This window comes from Oenanthe melanoleuca, chromosome 2, assembly GCF_029582105.1.
Source record: "Oenanthe melanoleuca isolate GR-GAL-2019-014 chromosome 2, OMel1.0, whole genome shotgun sequence".
In the NCBI taxonomy this organism is placed as follows: Eukaryota; Metazoa; Chordata; class Aves; order Passeriformes; family Muscicapidae; genus Oenanthe; species Oenanthe melanoleuca.
Window position 1 is genome coordinate 132334426 of NC_079335.1, and position 22859 is coordinate 132357284.

Sequence of the window (22859 nt, forward strand, 5' to 3'; positions counted from 1 at the left end):
AAGCAATTAGGCTCCAGGCAAGGAATATCCTCTACCACATCATATAGTTGCATTATATTCAAGTGTAGCTGTTTTCAGTATAAGATAGAGATTTGATAGAGAAATAAACATTTACATTAAATTCCCCATAGCACTTAAAGAGTGACTGCTATGTAATCTGTAATAAAAAGAACTGGGGGCAAGTAAGGTGTGAATAAAATTCCTTTTTGATAAATATTCCTAATTATATTCACAGTTTCTTATTACTGTTCTCTGGAGAAAGTCTTTTGCATCTGTTTCAGAACTCTGGTTGCAAGCAGCAGATTGATGTTTAAAAGACAGATTTCAAATGAAATTTTAGCCTCTAAAGATGCAGGAAATTAATGTAATGAAATGTAAAGAAATTAATTTAATGCCAGATACCTTTTGAAAGTCATGTGACAAATTTATCTGCAGCCTTTGCTGCCTAAATATCTGTCAGTGTCTGATCTTTTTTTATCAGTTAAAAAACTGGCTTGAAGTCACTTGAACACATAACACACCTCATCTGTGGTAGAAATTCATATATTCATCTGCATCTTATAATGTGCAACCAATTTCATGGGATGCTGAGGGTATAACATCTGCTTCTGCTGACAAATACTTGCTTCTTTGAATAGTCTCTCTCAATTCAGTTTATTTTCTTAAAATCAGGATGCTGCACAGGGCCTTTCATGTATTAATGTCAGTCTAAGGCACAGTTCTATAATGTGCTGTTTCAAAATGGGAGAAAAGAAATTTAGGTATATTATTATTATTGCTGTTGTTATTACTTTAACTTTGCTCTGAAAAAGTCTAAGTGACATTCCATTCTGAAAGATTTGAAATTATTTCTGAAATCTCCTGCCATTTCAGTCCTTCTGGGAGCTCAAAAACAAGAGCTTTTCATGCTTGTTTTTTTTTCTTTTTTTTTTTCAAAAAGGATCCTAGAGGACACAACTTCCTATCAGCAAACTAGACAAGTTGCTGATGTCTCAGAAGCCAAGGAGGAAAAAACCATTTTTCCACTAAAAGCTTTGAAACACCTATGGTCAGGTGGCAAAGTGATTATTTTAATTAAGAAGAGGAGACTGTAATGCTGATGGAAAATTTCTCTTTAGCTATATTTTTTGAGGATTGACCTTTAGGCTGATGGTCTCTGCAAAGTGCACACGTAGCTCATACTTCTTCAGGACTACTGAAACCTACTCTCCCTGACTAGAAATATCTCAGGATGAGCAAAGGTTGCATTGGAAATATCCAGAAAAATATAAATTATACTCCCCCCTCTTAAGAAATGCATATTTTTCCATCAGCACTGTTTCTTTCTGAAGGCCATGCCTGTCTATGCATCAAACATACTTTCATACCACATGTAATTAGACTTTTGCTGTTATTACCAGGAAAGGTCATTGGGAAAAAAAGTCAAACATCTAGATGGATATTAGAAATATTCAATACCCATAAGGAAAATAAAATTAGGGTGTACTCATTAAATTTTTAGAATTCAAGCCTTTTTCTAGCTACAAGAGATCTCATGATTCCTCATAGTTTGCCCAGTAATGTAACTGTGGGGAAGGGGATATTGAAAAGGATTGGCACTGTCCATTTTCAGTTTCTTCTAATGCATTTTGCTAATAGTACCTAAAACTCTACATCAGCAGAGGGTCTGGATAAGCAATACATCGGAAAGATCTACGTTTTTTAATATGTAAAGCAGGTTCCAGTGGAAAACATGGAAAAAAAGTAATCCAATCTCACTGCTGCTGGCAGATAATGGAAAAATGCAAACTGTGTTGCTGCAGTTAACAGAATAATGTCTTCAAATGTTCCTTTAGCACTGTGGATAAATAGGTTTCATAATTAAAAGATGTATTGTGATAATAATGGAATATATACTGAAGGCAGGGTGATTTTTGTACTTTAAAGATGCTTATTTTGCATTTTTCTGCTTTTGTGTCAGTGTTGGGCATAAAAGTTGGTTGTGAATATTGTCTTGGCATTCCAAATGCAGTTTCAGATCTCTCCCTTTGCATATAGCTAGCTCAGTTTTATCATGGACAGTAGCCAGGGTCAGCTAGAGATTTAACCTGAGTACAACTCATTGGGGAAAAAATGTATTGGGTAAGAGAATATGTATTGTTCTATTTAGACATATTGATATTGGTTTTTTTAATACTTAAACGATTGCTTCTATGTAGTTTCCAAACTGCAGGTAGACAGAAGTCAACTTTTGTGTTTGGAATGTAATTGGGTTATTATTTTGCTATGGAAAGCATGATCATTCTTCCTTTAAAGCTGTTTGAAGTCTTTCAAAGTTAAGAAGGAAAGAAATCTTAATACTGGCATTTCTAGATGGCCTTATTATTCAAAATTTCAATTTGGTGAAACTAGTCGATGGTGAGACACTGTTTTGGTAGAGTATTTTTACATTCATTCTATGTTTACTTTAAAATGTATACATAATTTCATTTGGACAATACTAATGCAAGTATTAATTCCATAATTCAATTGAGTCATTAAAATAAATTTATTGGGTTTTTTTTTCCCTAGAAAGAGTAATTCTGCCAACATATTTTGTTGTGTCTCAGTAGTGGTGTACCACTCTTCCTTACAAATTATGGATTGTTAGTAGTGCTTTACCACTACTGGTGATTAATAACAATTGATCACCATGAGTTCAAATGCACAGATGTTTCTGTTAAGTATTGTTCCCTGATATTTAAGCCTATTCTGATATAGAAATACAGGCCAAAATGTTTAAAATTCTGTGAATGTGCTAAACAGGTCGAGTTTTTGAGTGAGTTTTGAGTTTTGATCTGAGCCAGCAGCTGCTGTAATGACAAAGCAAGAGAAGTAAAATCAGTTACACTGTACAGCAAGTGCAGAACAATGGGAACAGTCTCCATGGAATAATGGTACAACTGCATCTTGATAATTCCATCTCTTCAATTGCTCACCTCTCCTAGTTTTCTGATGCACGAGGGAGCTTTCTGCTGGTCTTGTGGGGAAAAAGCATCTGAAATCTGGTCGGAGGCTGGGCAGGGAACCACGGCACTGGGTGTCATCCTTTCACCGTGACACTCACAGCTCTCATGTTGTCTCACTGTGACACAGTGCTTTGGCCATTCCTAGCACAACCTAAATGACTACGAGCAGCCTTGTTAGATGCAGTTTGTTGGCTGATCACAGCTCAGCCTGGCCAGTGTCTGAGCCCTGTGGCATTGTAGAGGCTGAGAGGGCTCCCAAGGACTGTTCTCAGATTGCACGTGGCGCAGGTCGGGCTGCAGTGGAGGGAGTCTAGAGCCACCTTGTGCTCAGAGAATAGGTTGAGAAGTCAGTTGTGAGTGATCCAGGTTTGAAGGGGCATTTCAATCTCTGTCCCTTTTAATGTACATCATCATTCCCAGCTTTCTGTCCTGCTGACATTGAAAGGGAGCTCAGCATGACCTTGAGTAATATTCCAAACTTTTGTAGATTACTTATTCTGGAGTAGTCAGATTATCCTAGTGTGTCCTTTTGTGCTTGCCCTGAATTAGCTATAAATGCTGTCTGAATCATTCTTCAAAAATGAAACTATTAATTAAAATAATTTAATTTGAAAATATTCAAAAATAAAATAATTTACTTTCTGCCCTTAGCTTACTTTAAGCAATGAGTCATAGCAAGACTTGTATTTGTCTTAGTCATTCTAGCATGCATCCATAATGAAGCTGTCTGCTTCACTGGTTCTGATCAAAACCAGGCTGTTATTGTGTTGTCATTTCTGCATACCATATAGCATGACATTCACATGTTGCTGCTAAAATGCACCTACCAGGAGACATGGCAGAAGCCAATAAAAGACTTTGAAGAAAGCTTTCTTCATGAGCAGCATGTCAAACTGCTTTGAACCCAATCAAAGTAATAATTCCAAATTTTTCAGCCCAGGGTTAGCAGGGATAAGATGGATTGCATTGACTTGAGCTGTGGAGTTTTTTCATTGTTGAATGTTTAATTCTTTGTTGAAGGCTTAGTCCTGAAAATTTTTGGGGGGGCCGCGTTTGAATGAAAACCTTTGTGCTGTCCAGTAACAAAAAACAGAAATCATGTGGCCAAATGCTATATCCAGGATAAGCTGTTCACTTGGTCTTTCAAATATTTTCTTCTATTAATTCACATAAGGATGTCACTGGTGGCTTAAGCATTAAAGAAGCTTGATGCTGAAAGCTGGTGTCAGATGCCAGAGACACATGAAGTGGAAAAATAGCCCTTCCTGGCCAACAAAGAATTCCACTTGGTTTTGTCATGGGTCACAAAACAGTCATCTCTTGAGATTATTAGAAACTCTCTGGTCTCATCTCTGTATACTAAATCCCATTCATTTTTTTCCTGAAAATTGAACCCAGTGACTTATTTATTTATACTGGATTATTCCAGTTCCAAGGTATTTTAAATATTCTGTTCCATCAGCATAGGTGTTGCCAGCATTATCATAACAGGAAATTCATGTCATAGAACAATGAGAAAAATCTCCAGAGTTTTGCCAGTCATACAGGGAGTAAACCACCCTTTTTGGGCATCAAAGCAGCAGTCAGTTTGAAATCTGAGGTACAAGGAGGGCAGCATTTGAGAAGAAGGAATTTCCTCAGCATTATACTGCACCAGATTGTGTGTAGCTGTACTGTCCCTGAGGCTCTAGAGAAGAGTAGTTCTCCTATCCAAGTGCATCTGGCCAATTGTGCAACAGGACAACAAATGTTCCTGTGCATCCCTTTCAGGAAACCAGCTGAAGCCCTGAAGCATGAGATTTGATTAGAATCATTGGTGGTGTGATTCAGTGAAGTGGCAGGAACATGTGGAGGGGAGTCAGTGGTCACCTGCTCTACTGGAGGCCCAGTCTGTAAAATGAAAGATCTTGGATTTATATAAGAAAGAAGTTGTATCACTTTTGTTACAAAAAAATTATATATCTCAAAAATGTAGTGAACATTCTGCCTTTTTTTTAGGGCACTGTTTGTCATTTTATTATCAATATGTACCTTCTAATGATTCTGTATCAGATTTAGGATTATAATTTTTTCCTCATATGCTTAAAAATACCTTTTCTTTGTCTTGAAGTCTCATGGTGAGTTTACCATGAAAACCACTGGACTTTCACTTCTTAAACATCCATTTATATTTATATTTAATACACCCTGTATTTGGTAGTACAGATTAACTTTTTTATCCCCTTTTACTCAATGAATCTTGGTTTTGTAGTAAATTCCATGGACATTTCATCTCCCAGGCAGTTTATATATACAGTCTTCTTGGATACTAAGCTGTTGATCTTTCTGGGCCTTTTGGTTACCTTTTGGATATGTCTATTTTCCTGAGGGTTTGGGAAACACTAGTTTTCAACAGTAAAACACCATGTACATCAAAATAATAGATCAGAAAGATGGAGAATGTGGACAAAGGAATGGAAAAGGTGGAGGCATTGAATCTCTTCTTTGCTACTTTGTCTTAACTTGTAATCCCAGATCCCTGAGACCAGTGGGGAAGTCTGGAGCAAGGCAAATGTACCTTCAGTAGAGGGGGATAAGGTTAGAGGGCATTTAGAAGAGTTGGATGCACACAAGTCCTTGGGGCCTCTTGGGATGTGCCCAAGAGTGCTGAGGGAACTGGCTAATGTCATTGCAAGGTCACTACCAATAATCTTTGAAACATCTTGGAGATTGGAGGAGATTTCTGAAGCAATGAAGAAAATTATTTTCATTCCCATCTTCAAGAAAGGCAGGAAGGAGGTTCAGAGACCTACAGTCTGGTCAGACCCACATATGATCTCCATCACAGAAGGTGATGGAGCCAAGAATCCTGGAAGTAATTTCTTAACATATGACAGACAAGAAAGTGACTGGGAGGAGGTAGCATGGATTTATGAAAAGCCAGTCATACTTCCTCATAACACACCTTTCAATATAAAATCCTGGTGAAAATTCTCATATTTTTAACTCATCATTTCAACTTTGTTTCCTATTTCTTTATTTTCATCATATAAGTTGGGACCTGATTTTTAGTTCTAGACTTAATTTGAGCCCTTATCACATAGGAAGCTCTCAAGCATGCTTTTCTCACAACAGCTCATGCAAGAAAACTGTATAGCCTCTGTGCTCTTTTCATTGAAAAATTGACTTTTTGGGTCAGTTTATAATCCATAAGGAATTTTGACATTGTTTCAAAAAGGTTCTGAAACATCTCTTACAAAGTCATCAAATCAACTATTTGTGTCCTTATGGTCTCTTAGTAACATTTTCTATTAAATGTCTTTATGTTTTCTATTAATGATAAGTAATTAAACCTGGGAGAAGCTCTTTGATCTCCTTTTACAGTCTTAGTGGGGATGCCACTATATGTGGTTGCATGTAGTTACCTACCTGGTGTGTTGTATGTTTGCCATTTGGACTACCAGAATTGCCTTGGTTTAATATCGTTCATTCCTCTGTTGTCTTTTGTCATTTTGTAGTATGAAGGAATTGCATGATTGAGATTTTTCTTAGCATTTTGTATGCATTTTAGCTGATCTGTCTGAAATATTCTGTCTGGATATGTATCATTACCCCAGTACAACCTGAAATAAGCAAAGAAGGAAATCAGTGTCAAGGTATCATCAATTACAGAGGAATTGAGTTATAACTCCACGACTGTGTTGAGGGAAGTAGCCACTTCCCTGTTCTGCATCCTGACAGGATTAGTGGCTTCTTCTCAAAGTGAAGCTTAAGGTGCTGAAGGAAAACCTGGGACCATTAAGACCTGTTGCCTCCAGATCTACTAAAAGACATGGAATTGAGTGATTTATAAAAGACTGACTTCACACCTTTGGGCAAAGAGATGAGGAAAGAGAAGCCACTTTTTGCATCATACAACATGAAACAAGTATGGCAAAACATACCTACCAGAGAGCTTAAGGGGAATGCAGTTTGAAACACTACTACATTTTCCTTAGGAGATTAAAAAAAAGATTGGGGAGTAATTCAAAGCATTTTTGGCCTATTTAGATCTGCAGGGTTAACAGTGTGAGCCATTTTTGATCCAGACACTACCTTGAGGAACGATGGAGTTACATGTTCTTAATCTACAGAAAGTCACAATTAGGATGCTTTGGTAGTGAAGTGTACACTGAAGGCACAAATAAGGAAGAAATAGCTAAAGGAGTGTAAACCCTTGGGGGTAAGGTCAAGGTTGTTATGTATTAATCCAGTCTCCCTGCTGCATGTCAAATGTGAGATTAGTACAATTTACTAGGGCTCACCATCCCCTCACTAGATCAATCACTAAAATGGGCATACTTCTGTCACAGGACATCATCATAAAGGGATGTTGTACAGACTCCCAGTTTAGATCAGAATGTGTCTGCTCAGATTGGGCACTGTGAGACAAGTCTTTCCTAATAATAGGGAACTAATTTCTGCCCCGTTTTTCTTTTATTGAGTGCTAAAATCAGAAGTAGATGGCTTTACTTGCAAGGTTATTTCAATATGTCTGTTTTCGCCATGAAAACCTTGAATTATATTCATAGTGTAAGTGTCCTGATTTTCAACTTTTATTAGTAAAATGGTGGCTGAAAAAACAAGAAGAAATTCAGCTATATGCACAATATTTTCATTTTGGTGTGCTTTGTACTATTAATGCACATATTTATAAATCTCTTAACTTTCATAAGAAAAATAATTAATATGCCATAAAAACCATTTTATGACATATTTTAGATTTTCTTAGGATAATATTTGGCTCATATTGCAACGGTAATAGTAAAGCAGTAGTAAATGGGGAGGGGAGAAGCAAGATGGTTTTGTTTGAAAATATGTAGGTTAAAATAAGTGGCTAGCTATATGCTTGACTGGTTACTAAAATGCTAGAAGAAATGTTACTCAGTGTGGAATTACATCATCTTTCCTCTATACACAGAAAAGGCCCAAGGAAATATCATTTGTCATAAGACCTATGCTGTATGATCTAAAATGCCACTTCAGTGCTGAGAGCAAAATAATTAAAAAAACCAACCAAACAAAAAGCACACAAAACCCCCAAGAGCCTAAAGAAAGTGGTGAATAATTCAAATTCAATCAATTTTTACTGAAATAAAAGAAGGGTGAGGAGGAAAAAAGCTTCAATTCATTTAATAATTACAGTTTGATGAGGGAAAAAACCCAACACTGCATAGACAGAGAAGACTGAATACATTAATGTACCTTTTATATTTTGCTCATTATCTCTACGGAAAATTATGATTATTTATAAAATCTAACACTGGAATCATAAAAATATAGTCAGTGCCTTTCTTTGCCTGCAGATCTGAATCTCATTTCCTTTTCCAAGACTGCAAAAAAAGAGCTTTGCACAGGGGACTCCCACAACATGGAGAAAAGGAGAGTAGCCTCAGCTCCCTCCAAAATGAAGGATCTCACATAATAATGTCTGTTGGCACCCCTGCACTGGTTTCAGAGCTGAGGTGATGTCTGACATGATTTTCTGAGAGCCAGAACAGCCACAGACTCTGTGAGCCGGAAGCTGGACCTCAGACAACTCCTTGAGATGGCAAAAACAAAGCCCCTGCTTAGCTAAGTCGAAGTAGGGTTGATGGACTTTGTGCTAAGACTCACATTGTCCTGCTTTCCATGATGCATAATACTATGTATTGGACTTTCTGCAGACACAAAGTGAGAAAACGATCAAGATTTCTCAAGGCTGGTTTAGACTTAGAGGGAGGCAGCCACAGTGGTTGCATTGTTCTCAAAGGAACAGGCAGGGTATTCCTTGCAGGCTTTATTTTCAGATGTGGCATACATTTCTGTGAGAGCCAAATGCAGATATTTAGTGATTCAGAGCTGAACACGTGGCTTTAGAGTGAAAAAACAGATCAAACTCTCTATGGTTTCTTACCCACACTGAAAAAAATCCCGAAACAATCAAATCCTACCCAGACAGAGGTTCAGTTAATATTCCCATTGGACAGTTAATGTGAATTGTTCTTGTTATGAACTGTCCGCAGGCTTTTCAGGAAGAGAAGGTCAAACCTTTTCAAACGAGACAATGCAAAGTTGAAACTGGATGGTGGTGCTCACTGAAGCTTCATGTGTTTCAGAGCAATGAAATGGAACTCACAGAGTGAAAAGGAGTCTTTTTACATTTTAAAGAAAAAGCAGATGTATGTATGAAGGAAAAATAAGTGAGTTCCAGTGTCAGTGTTGGATCCCAGAAACCTGGATTTTTTGAGCTTTCTGTGTTTTCTGGCACTGACCCTCTGGAGAACACTGCTTTTAACCTGAGGTCATGGAAAAGGCTTCCAAATTTGAGTGATGGAGCTAAATAGAAGTGTGTGATTTCACAGGGTGAAGTGTTTTAAATCTGAGGTTTTTATAATATAGTAATAGGTATGGGACAAGATGTAGGATTTTGGGTGGTGTCTCTTTCGGTGCTCATCTCCCTTCTTCTTCATGGTTTCAGGTATTAGTTTCTGGTTGGACAGTTAGTGCTGCACTGAGAGTCATGGGAATTTGATTATTGCGTTGAAAGTATAAATAATATAGGTGTTAATTCTCTATTGGACTGTTTAGCTTTAGGAGACCTTATAGTTAGCTGGATTCATCTTCATTTTGCTTGCTCCAAGCTGGTGGCTAAAAGTGTTGCTGAACTTTCTGTACTTTTGATAAGCTTTAATAAAAAACCAAGCCCGAATATGAGAAGATTCGTTTCCTTTGTGTTTTTTAATCCTGGCTCTGAGTGAAGACAAAGAGACTCCAGAAAAACCACTAATTAAGTGATGCAAAACATCCCCACTGTTACAAGTCAGACTGAGCCCACTTGAATTTCTAATATTTCAGTGTCTTTTAACTCAAAGCTGCAAGGAATCTTGAACTTCAGAGTTCACTTTCCAACCCCTGCCCTGAAACAGTTAAGTTGTAAACTACAGCTCATATTGCAAAGCTGATTTACAGGATTGTTGCTTTGAGAATGTGCTTTGAGCATGGAGAGACTTCTGATTTTGTAAGAATTTTTGGGGTTTCACTGTTTCGTTGTTTCTTTTTTATGGCAAAGCATTTAAGAGACTAGAATCTTTTATAGCGTTAACATGAAATATATATATATGCATACATACATATGTGTATATATATAAAAATAAAATGAAACAGAGGGTTAGTGTCAGTATTGAGCATTAGAAGCTGTGGAAGGTTCAGTACTTTTCCACCCTCCCTAAGGTATTTTACTCCTCTCTTGAAACAGGATATAGAAAGCCTTTAATTAACCAGTCAAAATATATGGAGTCAGATTAGTAATCAAATGCTCATTTGGGACTAAGTTCTGGTCCTGATGAAGCCACTGGAAACAAGGATGTGGAGAACCTTTCAGGACTGGGCCTCTCTTTCTAGAGAGCTGGAAAGATGTATTTGAGATTCACCTGCACAGGGAGGTGTAGCATGATGAGGATGTCACCCTTCAGAAGGGCTGTCTTGGATGGAAAGAGCCCCTGCTCTGACGATAGCTTCCCCTCGTTCTTCCAGGTGTGTCTGCTCAGCTGACCAGCACTCGTCTCCGGCGGAACACCTCCGTGGGCACCCCGTTCTGGATGGCTCCAGAGGTCAGGTTTCAAAACATTTTGTCACTGGTACTCAAGCTGCTGTATTCTGCATTTCTACTCTTTGTCTTTCTTCCTTGCCCTTTCACCAAATTAAACAAAACTGTCCTTTAAAAAAGTATTTTAAACCTTTCTGTCTCACATGTTTGCAAGAATTAAGTTAAACTAGGTTTATTTTTGAAATTACAAGGTTAGAGACAGGGAGCAAGACACTGAAATGCTTACTAAAATGTTGAAGAATATAGGATACTACTATTGATGCTTTCTAGCCTTTCAAGCTCTGAAACTATAGATATCTCCCCATGGATGGAAGGAGCCCAAGTTGGTACTGTGACACATCATAGCTTCTATTTTTTGACTTGTACACTTGGAAAGTTTTTGTATTTTTTGTATCCATACTTGCTGCAGCAAGAAATGGAAAAGTTATTATGAATGAAAAAGATGCATTACGATTCTGTGGAGGTTTTTCCAGACTGAAATTAAAGCGTATAAAGATACATTTGAAGCTGAGACAGGAAAAACATTTCCTTATAAATAAGCTTATGTACTTAGAGTATTTGTGTGCACACAAACACATGCAAGTACATCTGTTTGTAGCACATTAAACTACTCTGTTTATACATATTTATTTTTATCAACACACTCTGTTCATACACATAGGTCTAGCCATATAGCTAACGGCTTAAATGTTGGTTCAGATCTGCAGCTAATGAAATGAAAAATTCTAGATTCATCCAGCATTACGGATGAGCTGAAATATATATGAAGGTAAATACTTTGCTGTGATCTAATGAACTTTGTCCAGATCCACTTGATCTGGAAATTGGCTGATTTGATTGAATAAGGACCCAGTGAGAGAGAGTGAATTCAGCTTCTGCTTTCCTGATTGTTTCACCTAATAAAGAGAGCAGTATAATTACAAGAATTACTTAGCAGGAATAATGCATATAAAGAGTTGTAGGGTTGCTGAGTTTCCTTCTACTTCCTCTGTTGTGGGATGCAGTTTATCACCTTCAGGTGAAAAAGCCGTGGATTTTTACCCTTCAAATCAGAGAAGAATCAAATCTGGCCAGAGACTGTCGTGTTCATGGGCACCTGCTTTCACTAGTTTAAACATTGGGGATTTTTCAGCAATTGGATGGATGCTTTAGCTTTCTAAAAGTGTGCATATCTGTTTATTTCACTGAATATTCCGTAAGAGATTCCTCCAACTGTGGGTGTGCTCTTAAATGTGGATATTTAACCATCCCAGACTTTTACTTCAACAGGTGATTGCCTGTGAGCAGCAGCTAGATAGCTCCTATGATGCCAGATGTGATGCATGGTCACTGGGTATTACTGCAATAGAGTTGGGAGATGGAGATCCACCCCTTGCTGATTTGCACCCCATGAGGGCACTCTTCAAAATACCAAGGTAATATCTTGATGTGTTTGTTTGTTGATGGGTTAGACTGAACTTTTTCCTTAACTGTTGCTTTCTTCAAGCTTAGACCATGTAAGTTTGTGGATTTTCTTTATATTATTTATTTCTATATATATTTATATATATATTTTACTAGGAGATATATATTTATATTAGGAGGTAGGTTAAAAATAATTTGCCCAGCTGCATTTTCTGCAGGCTCTGCTTTAACCATGTGTGCACATTGAGAAGTTCAGAGCTGATATTTGAGAAAAAGTTGTAGGGCCTCTCCTGAGTGAGCAGCTGCCACATGAACACAGGACTTACTTGAGTCTTGTGTATTCTGTTACAAAAAATGATGTATGATAGAAATACAGAGTATGAATGTGCCACTGTGGTGAAGAGCTCTCATATTTGTCTCCAGGAGTTATCTTCTATCCTTTGAAGCAAGGGTTGTTCCCCCACTCAAGTATATTTAGGCTTCAGCTTTTCATTAGCTTGTGCTGCTTGTGGCAGTTCCAGTGTTGCTGTCCTAGGGCAGTGCAAATAGCAACTTCTTTTGTGTTTTTTGCTTTGAAGCTGAAAATATAAGTATCTAAAGTGCCACTTATGGCATTTCAAAGAACATCAATCTCCAAGTAGGAGATTGTAGTAAATGATCATACAGTAGTAGTTTGTGGATTTCATCTTAAGAACTGGAGCAGTACCACAAAAGCTGAGCCCATATAGCACATGTAAGTGCTCAGAGTCCTTTTCAGCCAAGACACCCAAATTAGTTTAAATTACCTTTAAGTTTAAGAAATTTTGGCTGATTTGGCACTGAAGCAGAGTATGAATGCTCTTCCTACCTTTGCTTGCTATGGAAAAAGCAAATACAAACTATTGTGGTCAGCCACTTCAGCTAGGACTTCAAAAGAGCTTCTGACTTATATTCTTACATGTACTGGGCACCCTTCTGCCCTGGAGCAAATATAATTAAATTCACTTCCATTCCATTAAGTAAAATCTGAGACCAATAGAGTAAACTTCAAGCAGTACTTAAAAAAAAAAAAAAAAAAAAAAAAAAAGATAAAGGGAGTTATGGTTGATGGAAAAGAGACAGCAAGTCACCTCATCTATTGCATCTATTGGCTGGTCATTCATTTTGGCTTCACGACCATACTCAGTGGAAATGGCATCTCTGAAAGGAAGAAGACTGTCAAGACCATTTCAACTAAATTAACACCTAGAGTAAACAGCTCTAACAATAGAAAAGAAAGCAGTATATCCATTTACAAGATATCTGTATTTAAACCTTCACTTCTGATTATCTTCTGATGAATGAGGAATAATTAATAAAGAACCAATTCCTTTGGACTCTTTGTTCCACAAGTCGATTAATTCAGTCTTTCTGAAAAAACTTGAAGTAGAATTTCTTTTTAAAATTTCTCCTAAGGAAGTATATTGTTTCAGGCTTGAAAAAAGGAACTTGCCATTACAAGTGAATAGTGATTAATGGGTTGTTAGTTTAATTTCCTTTTATTGATTTGATTGAAAAAATCACAGTGATTCTTAGCTACACTTAGTAGATCATCTTGATGCTATTTCTCCTTATTAGTTATGTAAAGCAGGAGAACCAATGAGGCATTGCATCATCTACCCATGCTCTGGAAATCAATATCTTTTTTTTCGTGGCCTTCTAAAACTTATTACTCAGCCTGCCTTCAGACATTGCTTTTGTCAAGAGAGTAGCTTATTAACTTATCACCACACTGACCTTTGCAGGAATCCTCCTCCAACTCTACAGCAGCCTGAACTGTGGTCACCTGAATTCAATGACTTCATCAACAAGTGAGTAACAACTGAGACCATTCTGGTTGAATACAGAATATGCATAAATGTCATGTATAAAATATCTCTTGTGGAAATCTGTTTCAACTAATAAGCTTCCTTAAAAGGCTAGCTTGTAAATCCAGTTTGACTTAGAAATGAGGCTCTGTATATAAAACATGAAATAGCATTTCAACACCCTTGACGTTTTTTAAATTAATGAATATTTAGTTTTAAAATGCAATAATTTTACTTCTTGAAATCATCAATTCTATGAAGTCATATCAGTTTGCAGTGCAAAGCTGTTTTGATTAAGATGGATGTATTTATTATGGAGGCGTGAATGAACTCCAGACAAGCAGTTCAAAATTTAGCTGCAAACCCTCAATGATCACATGTTTTTTCTGCCAGCACAGGTGTTTGACTAAAGATTATGAGAAGCGTCCAACAGTATCTACTCTTTTGCAGCATGATTTTATTAAGCAAATTGAAGGAAAAGAAAACGTGCTACAAAGGCAACTCATGGAATTTATTGATGTTCATCAACAAATGGGAGTCACTGAAAAGGCAAGGTAAAAGTAGCTAAAGAGTTTGGTCAGTTTTAATACTTCACTGTTTCAGAATGACTAGCACTCAGAGAAAGATTCAACCTTATAACTTTAGTTGGCAAAAAATAGAAAACTCAATATTTGGGGTCCGCTGTACTGCCAATGGAAAGAGAGAGGCATCATGATTCTTGTGTAGAATGAAACAATCTTAGAAGTGTCTCTCCTTTCTTCTCTGACTCAAGATACAGTCTTAGACCCCAGCTTTCAGAAAGTTAAGGTTAGGTCTTCAGTTCTAGTTTCTGGAGGATTTACTATTTACTCTATGTTGTGAAGATAATAGTAAAAATATGTTTCTAAATAATTATGATATTGAAGTTTTTTCAACTTCAACTGGATATGGGAGGAGTATTGCTTTCTCTTTTCTGACATCTTAGTGTAAAACTATGCATTTGTCTTAAATTTAAGCTTCAGACTGGATTTATATGCTCTAAATATTGCAGACTTGACATTTGCTTAATCCAGAAAGATTCTTGAATTCAAATAAACTTATCAGATGTCAGTGCTGAGCACTAAACCAGCAACATAATCCAGACTTTAAATAGCATTTATTTATAAAACACAGGGAAATTATATGTGGTAAAATAAGTCCAAAAACCATCAGGTTATATGAATTGAAATCTTGTTAATATTTGTGATATTAGTCTTTTTAAAGCCTAAATAATTTTGAAAAAAATCAAGCTTCCAGTCAATTAGATACTGTGACTTTTTCCCCCATTTTAGAGAACTCATATTTGTTTTCATATTATTTTTTTTCCAAATCCTTTTTTTATGTGAATGCTGTGTAAAGCAAACTACATGAACTTTATTTGTTTTCTGTATAATACAAACATAAAGACAGTGGCCCAATTTGCATGTACATAGAGCAGTCAAGTGATACAAGAGTAGGATGATCTACTGATGTTGTCTCTGTCCTGTTTAGAATGTATTTTATAAGCTAAATTCTCTTCATGAGAACTAGAATTGAAGGGAATATATCCCTATGTGATGCAGTTACCTATGCTTTTATAGCTGATCAAGTGTAACTTTTATGTCAAATTTTCCAAAGGAAAACAGAATTTTCTCTTTCAAACTAATAATACTAATACTAATACTAATACTAATACTACTAATAACAATAATAATAATAATAATAATAGTTGTTGATGTTGTTGCTATTATTGTTATTATTATTGTTGTTATTATTATTTCTTATTTAAATCTGTGCAAAAAATGTACTTATTTAACTGAGAGTGTAATTTAAATGGTGTGGTTAAACTGATCATAGAGAATATTTCAGTTTAGCAATTTAAAATACTAACAGTAGTATTTCCAAACTAAATGGTTCTGTGGTTGTGTAATTTTGTGAAATATGCTGCAAGACTGACCACAGAACAGCATTTGTGGCTTTTTTCTGCTGTGAGTGATAAGAGATTATACAAAGATCTTTAAATTCAGTAGTCATGCTTTTTTAGAAGTCTTTTATTACTAATCATATGTATCTTCTGACCTTTAATCTGCACAAAGCAAATGGTGTTAAAACCAGTGTCTGTACGAATTGCTATGTAAATCTGATTTAGAGTCAAGGCACAGGCTGTATAGTGACGAGTCCCCTGGAAGAGCTGCTCTTTTCTTGTTTATGCTATTCTGGCACTGTTTTTACATTGATGTGTTAGAGTCCTACTGTGAAATTTCTGAACTTCACCAGTTGCTGGCAACTTTCCTTGTAAAACTTCTTCCTGATCTCGAGCTCACACTCTCAGTCCCTAATTTGAAGGCACAACTCTCCTCCTTCTTGACAGTGGGAGTCAGGTAGTTAAAGGGATTAAAGATCTTTTCCTTCCACTGAGGGAAGAAATACTGCTACCTGTATTGTGTTGTATAAATGGGCATTGGAATATAAAGTCAATATAAATTTGGTAATGTTGAGTTGAAGCTGAAAGTTAGAAATCTGGTTATTTTCGCTGTGTTTACTCTCCTCATCAAATTTTACTTCATTAATTGCAGTTTTGTATTTCAAAAGAAAAAAAAATTAACAGCTGAGGTCCAGCCACTAGGTTTTATTGTGTGCACTATTTCTGTTTTCACTTGAAATCAAGTCACCTTTTTAGCCCATTGGGCTGAGGTGTAATTTGGTTCTGAGTGCATTCTGCAGTGGTAGTCTGTTGATGTGCTTGTGATTTCACCTTGCTGTCTGCTGAATGTGCAGTTCATACAATTCAAAAAGAAAAGCTTCTTACATTATGTCACGTTCTCAGGGTTTTTTGCAGAGAGCCTTACAGTCAGATCCAATCTTTGTGCACTGTGTGTGCTCAGGAAGGATGTGCAATCTCTAGGCACAGAGTGGAGCCACCCTGAAGTCTCTCCATTAGCATCGTTGTTCCTGAGCTATTTCCTAACACTGAGGAGTCATGAGGGCCCTCAGAACCTTCTTGGTGTTGTTTTTCTAGTGAAGAGGAACCAAAGTTGAGGTTCTGCATTGTACTGCATCCTCTCAAGAGATGGAAACAAGAAACAGCAAAAGAAAGAGAGCTCACCAGCCACCTTACTAACCAGAGAAATCTCAATTCACACTGATAAAACTTTAAATGGCAATGTGCCACAGCCTGGCTCCAGATTTAATCCAAGTGATAGAAGATAATAGTGGTTTTTCAGTAGCCTTTGAGCAGCGTTCTAGCACTAGAATATCTTAAGCTACTCAAGACTCCAAAAAGCATAAATATGAGCTTCATTAAAAATCCCACTTTTTTACTTTGAGCAAACACAGTATATTTTTCTCTAAAATCGTCTCTTTTCTTTCATGCTAAAATTATCTTTTTGCAGCTTAACCTTTCCTAGCTTAGAACTCAGGCTGAAATGACAATGGGAATACAGGAGAAAATATCCCTTCATACATTAATATTTTCCCATAGCATCCTGATTGTAACATATTTACAATCTGCTGCTGGAATGATACATGAGCTATATATCAAATATGCTCTATGAGATATGCTATATTGGATAAATTCATGTTAGAGAAGAGGTGAGGCAGGCAAAGTTGTATACTAAGTGCAATTAATTTTGGTTTTTTGGTTTTTTTTTGTGAGGAGAGTCACTTTCAGGACAGGGGCCCTAAGCTTGACAAAAGCTTTCAGTATTGCAGTATAGCTGTTAAAATTTATAATTAGTGATGAAAATAGTTATTAAAAATGAGCACTGCAGCACATACCCCAAAACAGTTCTAAAAATACGCTTCTTGCTTGGCCAAAAGAGGGAAAAAATCTCTGCATTGTAAAGAATTTTACTCTGCAACAGAAATAGCTGTCTTTGAAACAACCTTCAGAACTGTCGCATCTACACCTGAAAGTCAGGCTTGTAAGACTTCTATCTTGAATTGTTTGGCTGTCTTTTTCTTGACTGCTTTTACAATTATCTCTGTAGAAATATGCAATGATTAGTACATTGTGTATTTCCCTGGAATTGTGAGTCATTCCAGAATGAGCTGTACATATGAGGGATATTCAGTGCACCTAGATTTCAGCAAAAGACTCTAGTCCTCAGATTAAGAGTCATCTTTATATGCTCCCTGAGTAATTATGGGAAAGAGACCTCTGCTATTGCAAAATGATGCAAAGTTCTGAGTGAGCTGAATTATTTTCTTAGGAGTTTATCTTTTTGTATTGGCCATATAGGGTTGGCACTGAAATCAGAAACAGAATACTAAACAGTTGCTGTATTTAACTGTTTGGAAAGGCTGGGGAGGTAATTTCATAGGCTTTCATGTACAACGTGCACAAAAGTGGTTGTCAATTTATTGATCCCTATTAAAAGCAGTAGTACCATAAATTTCCTTTCGTGACTTTCCCTGATTGCACGGACTTGTGTTGCTCGTTTTCTGGATGTTCACTCTGTCCCAGTCTCTCTGACTCATCCTGCCAGTGGAAAGCATCTGACACAATCCTTCAAGCTCAACTCTGCAGGCAGGCTGTAGGAGAGAGTGGGAAATCCCCATGCTGACTTGAGAAAAACAGTATGAGGAGCAGTACAAGACAGTACACCCAGAGTCCAGTGCTGCCTTGGCCAAGGTCTCCAGATGACATGTGGATGGGAGTAGTGGTTTATGTGGGAGGTTTTGGAGTTCCAGTTCAATCTTTGATCCCTTCAGGCCAGTTCTTCCTCTCCTGAAACTCAGTGCGTGCTTCGTTATATCAAGGAGTGTGTGCTTTTGCACTGAGGACACTCCCACATGGAATGGATGTGCTGTAAACTTCTCTCAGGCTGTAGAAGCAGTAGGGACATCTGGGAACAAAGGCCTTAGAATAAGCAGATCTCCAGTTCCATAGCTAATACACATCTTTATATCTGAATAATGTTCTTCATATTACACAATGCACAACAGCAATGGCTGAATGAAGAATAGTTTACCTTCTGAAGAAAACAGGAGGAAGATATTCTCCTGTATTCAGAATTCCTCAGGAGAAATGCTCTGCAAGTGGAACTTTACTTTTGTACCAGTCCAGTTGCTCAGCAACTCATTTTCCCTGAAGGTGGGACACTTCAGCAGGCATTTTGTACCCATGGAGCTTCTCCTTTATAATCTCACTATGGCTGTGAGCACAATGCCTGGGCCTGGCTCATGAGAAACTAATCCCAAAGAGTCCTTTTAGAGATCTCCTGTTTACTCAGTTAAGAACACATACTTCCTCCTGAAATTTGTCAGAGATGCAGCTGTTTCTTGAGGCTGTTGTGGAGGAATAATAATCAGCTTTGTTTACAGGTCATGGAAAAGCAGCACAAGCTTTGTCAAACAGATTGTGCAGAGCTGGGCACAGGCCACCTCTGAATCAAAATCCCCATAGCTCTGCAGGGCAACAGTGTGCTCTCATAAACATTGAATAAGCTGCAGCACAGCTCCCTGAGACTGCAGCCTGTAGTCTCAGTGCTGTCAATCATTTAAATACAGAGAGGGACTCAAGTTTGTCTGCAAAGCATTGTGTAGATGCAGCTGGAGGCTTATCACTGAAGTCTTACACTTTCTAAAGTCAGATTTTTCATAGATAGCAGACTGTGGTTTTATTTAAGCAGATTTCACAAGATATGTCGGTGAAGAAAAAAATTTGATTTTAAGTGTGAACTAATATTGCTTTGTGCAGCCTCCAGAAAAATAGAATCACTAGCAATGACAGATCCTGTAGAGGTTTCTCTGTGTTGCTTCTTTGTCATTTTACTGCTGTTTGTAACTGCTAGGCGGTGTACAGCTGTTTCCACCTTCACCTTACAATAACTTAGTTATTTTTAGTTTTTTCTTTACACTCAGACTAAGGCCAGCCCTTTTCCTGTCACTTCTTAGTCTGTAGATGATTCTCCAACCAGTTTAGGCAGAGAGTTCAGCAGGGCATCATGAGTCACACTTTCCTTTTCATGGTATTTTTGGAACTATCAGAAATCTTTTAAATACATTCTGACAATTTGAAGAAGAAAAACTGCAGTAGCCTCATTTTGATTTAACTGAATCTTGAAAGATAAGTGGGGGGAGGGGAGCATTGGTGTGAAAGAGAATGCACAGAAACAATGCTGCCTTAACTCATTTTCTTGTCCTTACTGCCTTGATGTTTCTGGCCTTTAGCTGCCTGAATTGCTTGTAAAATCCAATGCCTCCAACATATTTTTGAGCAGAACAAAGATACATGGTTATTTCAGTTCACAATGTCCATGTGCATGATCTTAATGAAACTTCAGCACTGATGTCAACAGCACTGATGTGGTTTTTTTTAAGTGTTTGGAGTGAAGCAGTATAAGTGCCCTTGAGGGGTCTGTGCCCTTTGACAGCAAAGTGGAAAAATATTGTGTTCTGCAAATCTGCCACTCTTATGTACTCTGGAGAATGGAGAATATAATCTGGTCCAACAAGCTCTAGTGTTCTCATAATATCAGCTGAAGAGGATTACAGGAGGATCGATTTTATGTAATTAAACTTCCCTGGTATACACAGAGATCTGTTTCCTTAAAAGAAAAATAAAATAGAAAAAGAAAACTGTCCATGACTGGAGCATTCTTCTCCCTTCCTGCAAAGTAACTGTTATTTCTTGCATTAAATGAAAAATGGTAATTGAAACTGAACGTGGGAAATACCACTCTCTCACTGATTTGCTATAGCATTTAAGGATCTAACATATTTTAAAAAATGTGTTCAATGTGTAACAGTTCCACTAGAAATGGAAAACAAAGCTTGACAAAGTTTGATGCTTTGTTTTGGGTTTTTCTTCAGCAGTGGAAAAATAGAACAGTACAGCTTGACACAGTCTTGAAATTCCCACATCTTTCCCTTGTATACATATTGATAGCTCTCTCTCAAAGTCACACTGATATTAGATGCATCCTCTGAACACAAAATGACCTTCATACAGGTACAAAGGAGAAATAATTTCAGCTGTCCAAATTTAAATTTCTTCAAATGAAACTTTTAAAAAGAGGTATAAATATGAGTATGAATTATAGAAAGGATGGATTTCTATTGAGAGGGTAAGATATTGTCTGCACCTCTGGCTTTGGATTCCATAATGTCTTTTAGCTGCTACATGCAAATCAAACAGCAGCAGATTATGCAAGACTGAGGAGTTAATTTAAATCATAGCATTACCACATCCCCTTTAATACAACCTGGGGGTACATGCTACCAACAGTCTCATACTGTTATTGCAAGGATAATACTATCATGTACTCTCATGGTAAAACTGAATTCCAAAGGAAAGGGAAGAATAGGTCAAACCTAGGATAATGTAGATCCTGTCAATCCTTCGGTTCATGGTGCTTCCTGGTCACTTAGCCTCCTCACTGGATACTGTGCTGTGATTTTGGCACAGAAACTTTGAAACTATGGTAGCTCTTGCAAGGAAGTCTTACATGTTATGTCTTGATATTAAAGTTGCAGGATTAGATCAAATTGCCTGACACCAGGATGGTGGTACCAGGATGAGGACAGGCCATTCTGTCATCCTCAGGGAACGATTGTTAGAGACAAGAGAAATTGAAAGGAGTGATAGATGAAGTGCACTCCTGTCTGGATTTCCATCATTCAGATTGTGATTGCACTTACAGTTTGGGAGGGCATCATTTGTCCATTTCTTCCAGTCCCTTTTCAGTCCTGGCAGTTAGCTGTTGCACCAAGCTGGTGCCTCCTTGAGTTTCTGCACCTACACCTCTCATCAGTGCACAGCCAGCATGACCTGAGACAGCAGTCATGAACTAGGTGATGTTCATGGAACAGGTACATTAAATATGCAATAAATTGGTGGGTGTTCAGCTTTCCTCATAAGTGTGATGTTCACTCACTCTAACTTTCAATCTTGGGGTGACCACACTCTTTCTTCTGTCATTTGTTCACTGTATATCAAAATTCTTGCCTGTGTAGACACCTGTCTGCTTTTACTTATGCCATATACCCAAATATCAAAATTAAATAAAGAATTTCCCTAGTCTTGTCTGGGATCCAGGTAAAAAGTGAGTGCTTCACACAATAGTTTCCTGGCTGTCTCAGTTTAGCAAGGTAAATGTTCCTTGTGTTTGAGAGATGCCTTCCCACCAGTGGCATCAAAGGGAGTGAGGTCATATCAGGAGATCAGATTTACTTAATAATTTTTCTGGCCTTGTGCCTTATTACACATCTGAGCTTGATTTAGTTTGTGAACTCTGCTGTTACTTATCCAGTTTCCCTTTCCCTTATTTCCCCTCATCTCATAAAATGAGTATAACTGATTTGAATTGTAAACTTTGCATTCTCTCCTGCATTTGCTCTATTTAGCAATGCCTTTACTCTTGGATAAAGAATGATCCAAGTCTCTGGGAATTTTCTTGCTAATTAAAATAAGACTGCATAAAGTTTGGTTTATGGTTTGATTGAAGGGGAAAAGAAATCTGACTTTAAGAAAAATTTAATGTTAAAGTTTAACCCAGATAAAAAAGATATTTGAAATTTTGTTTCCTTCTCATATACTTTTTTTTCCTAGTGAATCCAAGAAAATTTGGTCAAGATGCATTTCACTAGCCCCAGTTGGTTCTGTAGCACTTTGCTCTATAGTGTGGTCATCTCAGCCAGACTTTAGTGCACTGTTATTACTAAGCTAGAAATGTTTCCATCCTGAATGCTGAATTGTCTGTATCAACTTTGCCATACTATTTCATCATATACCCCTGGTTTTGTCCTATGCATAACTCTTAGCAGGATCTTTTTGCATGTTGGTGCCAGTTTCACTGTTACATGCTTTACAAATATGTTCTTTTTTTTACTTGTATTGCCAAGCTCCAGTCTTGCATCTGATGTAGGGGTGTGATCTGAGCAGGGATCTATAGAGTGACAAAGTTCTTCACGGTAGCCATTCTGGGACCAAATAGCTTTTGAACTGTCAGGTAAAGGTGTGCTGTACCAAGAAGTTGACTCCTGTCCTGCTATTCAAACATTTGTGTGTTTAAATTCAGAACAATGGAAAGCTGG

General features: G+C 37.3%; 1 protein-coding gene across 1 annotated transcript in view; it reads left to right on the forward strand.

Moving 5' to 3' along the window:
• The window catches only part of MYO3A (myosin IIIA), a 101765-nt gene that overhangs the window by 25970 nt on the left and 52936 nt on the right, over positions 1–22859 (forward strand). Inside the window, exons 5-8 of the mRNA XM_056483287.1 lie at positions 10521–10597; positions 11863–12008; positions 13761–13826; positions 14222–14377. Coding sequence (XP_056339262.1) covers positions 10521–10597; positions 11863–12008; positions 13761–13826; positions 14222–14377 — 445 coding nt within the window. The remainder of the gene's footprint in view (positions 1–10520; positions 10598–11862; positions 12009–13760; positions 13827–14221; positions 14378–22859) is intronic.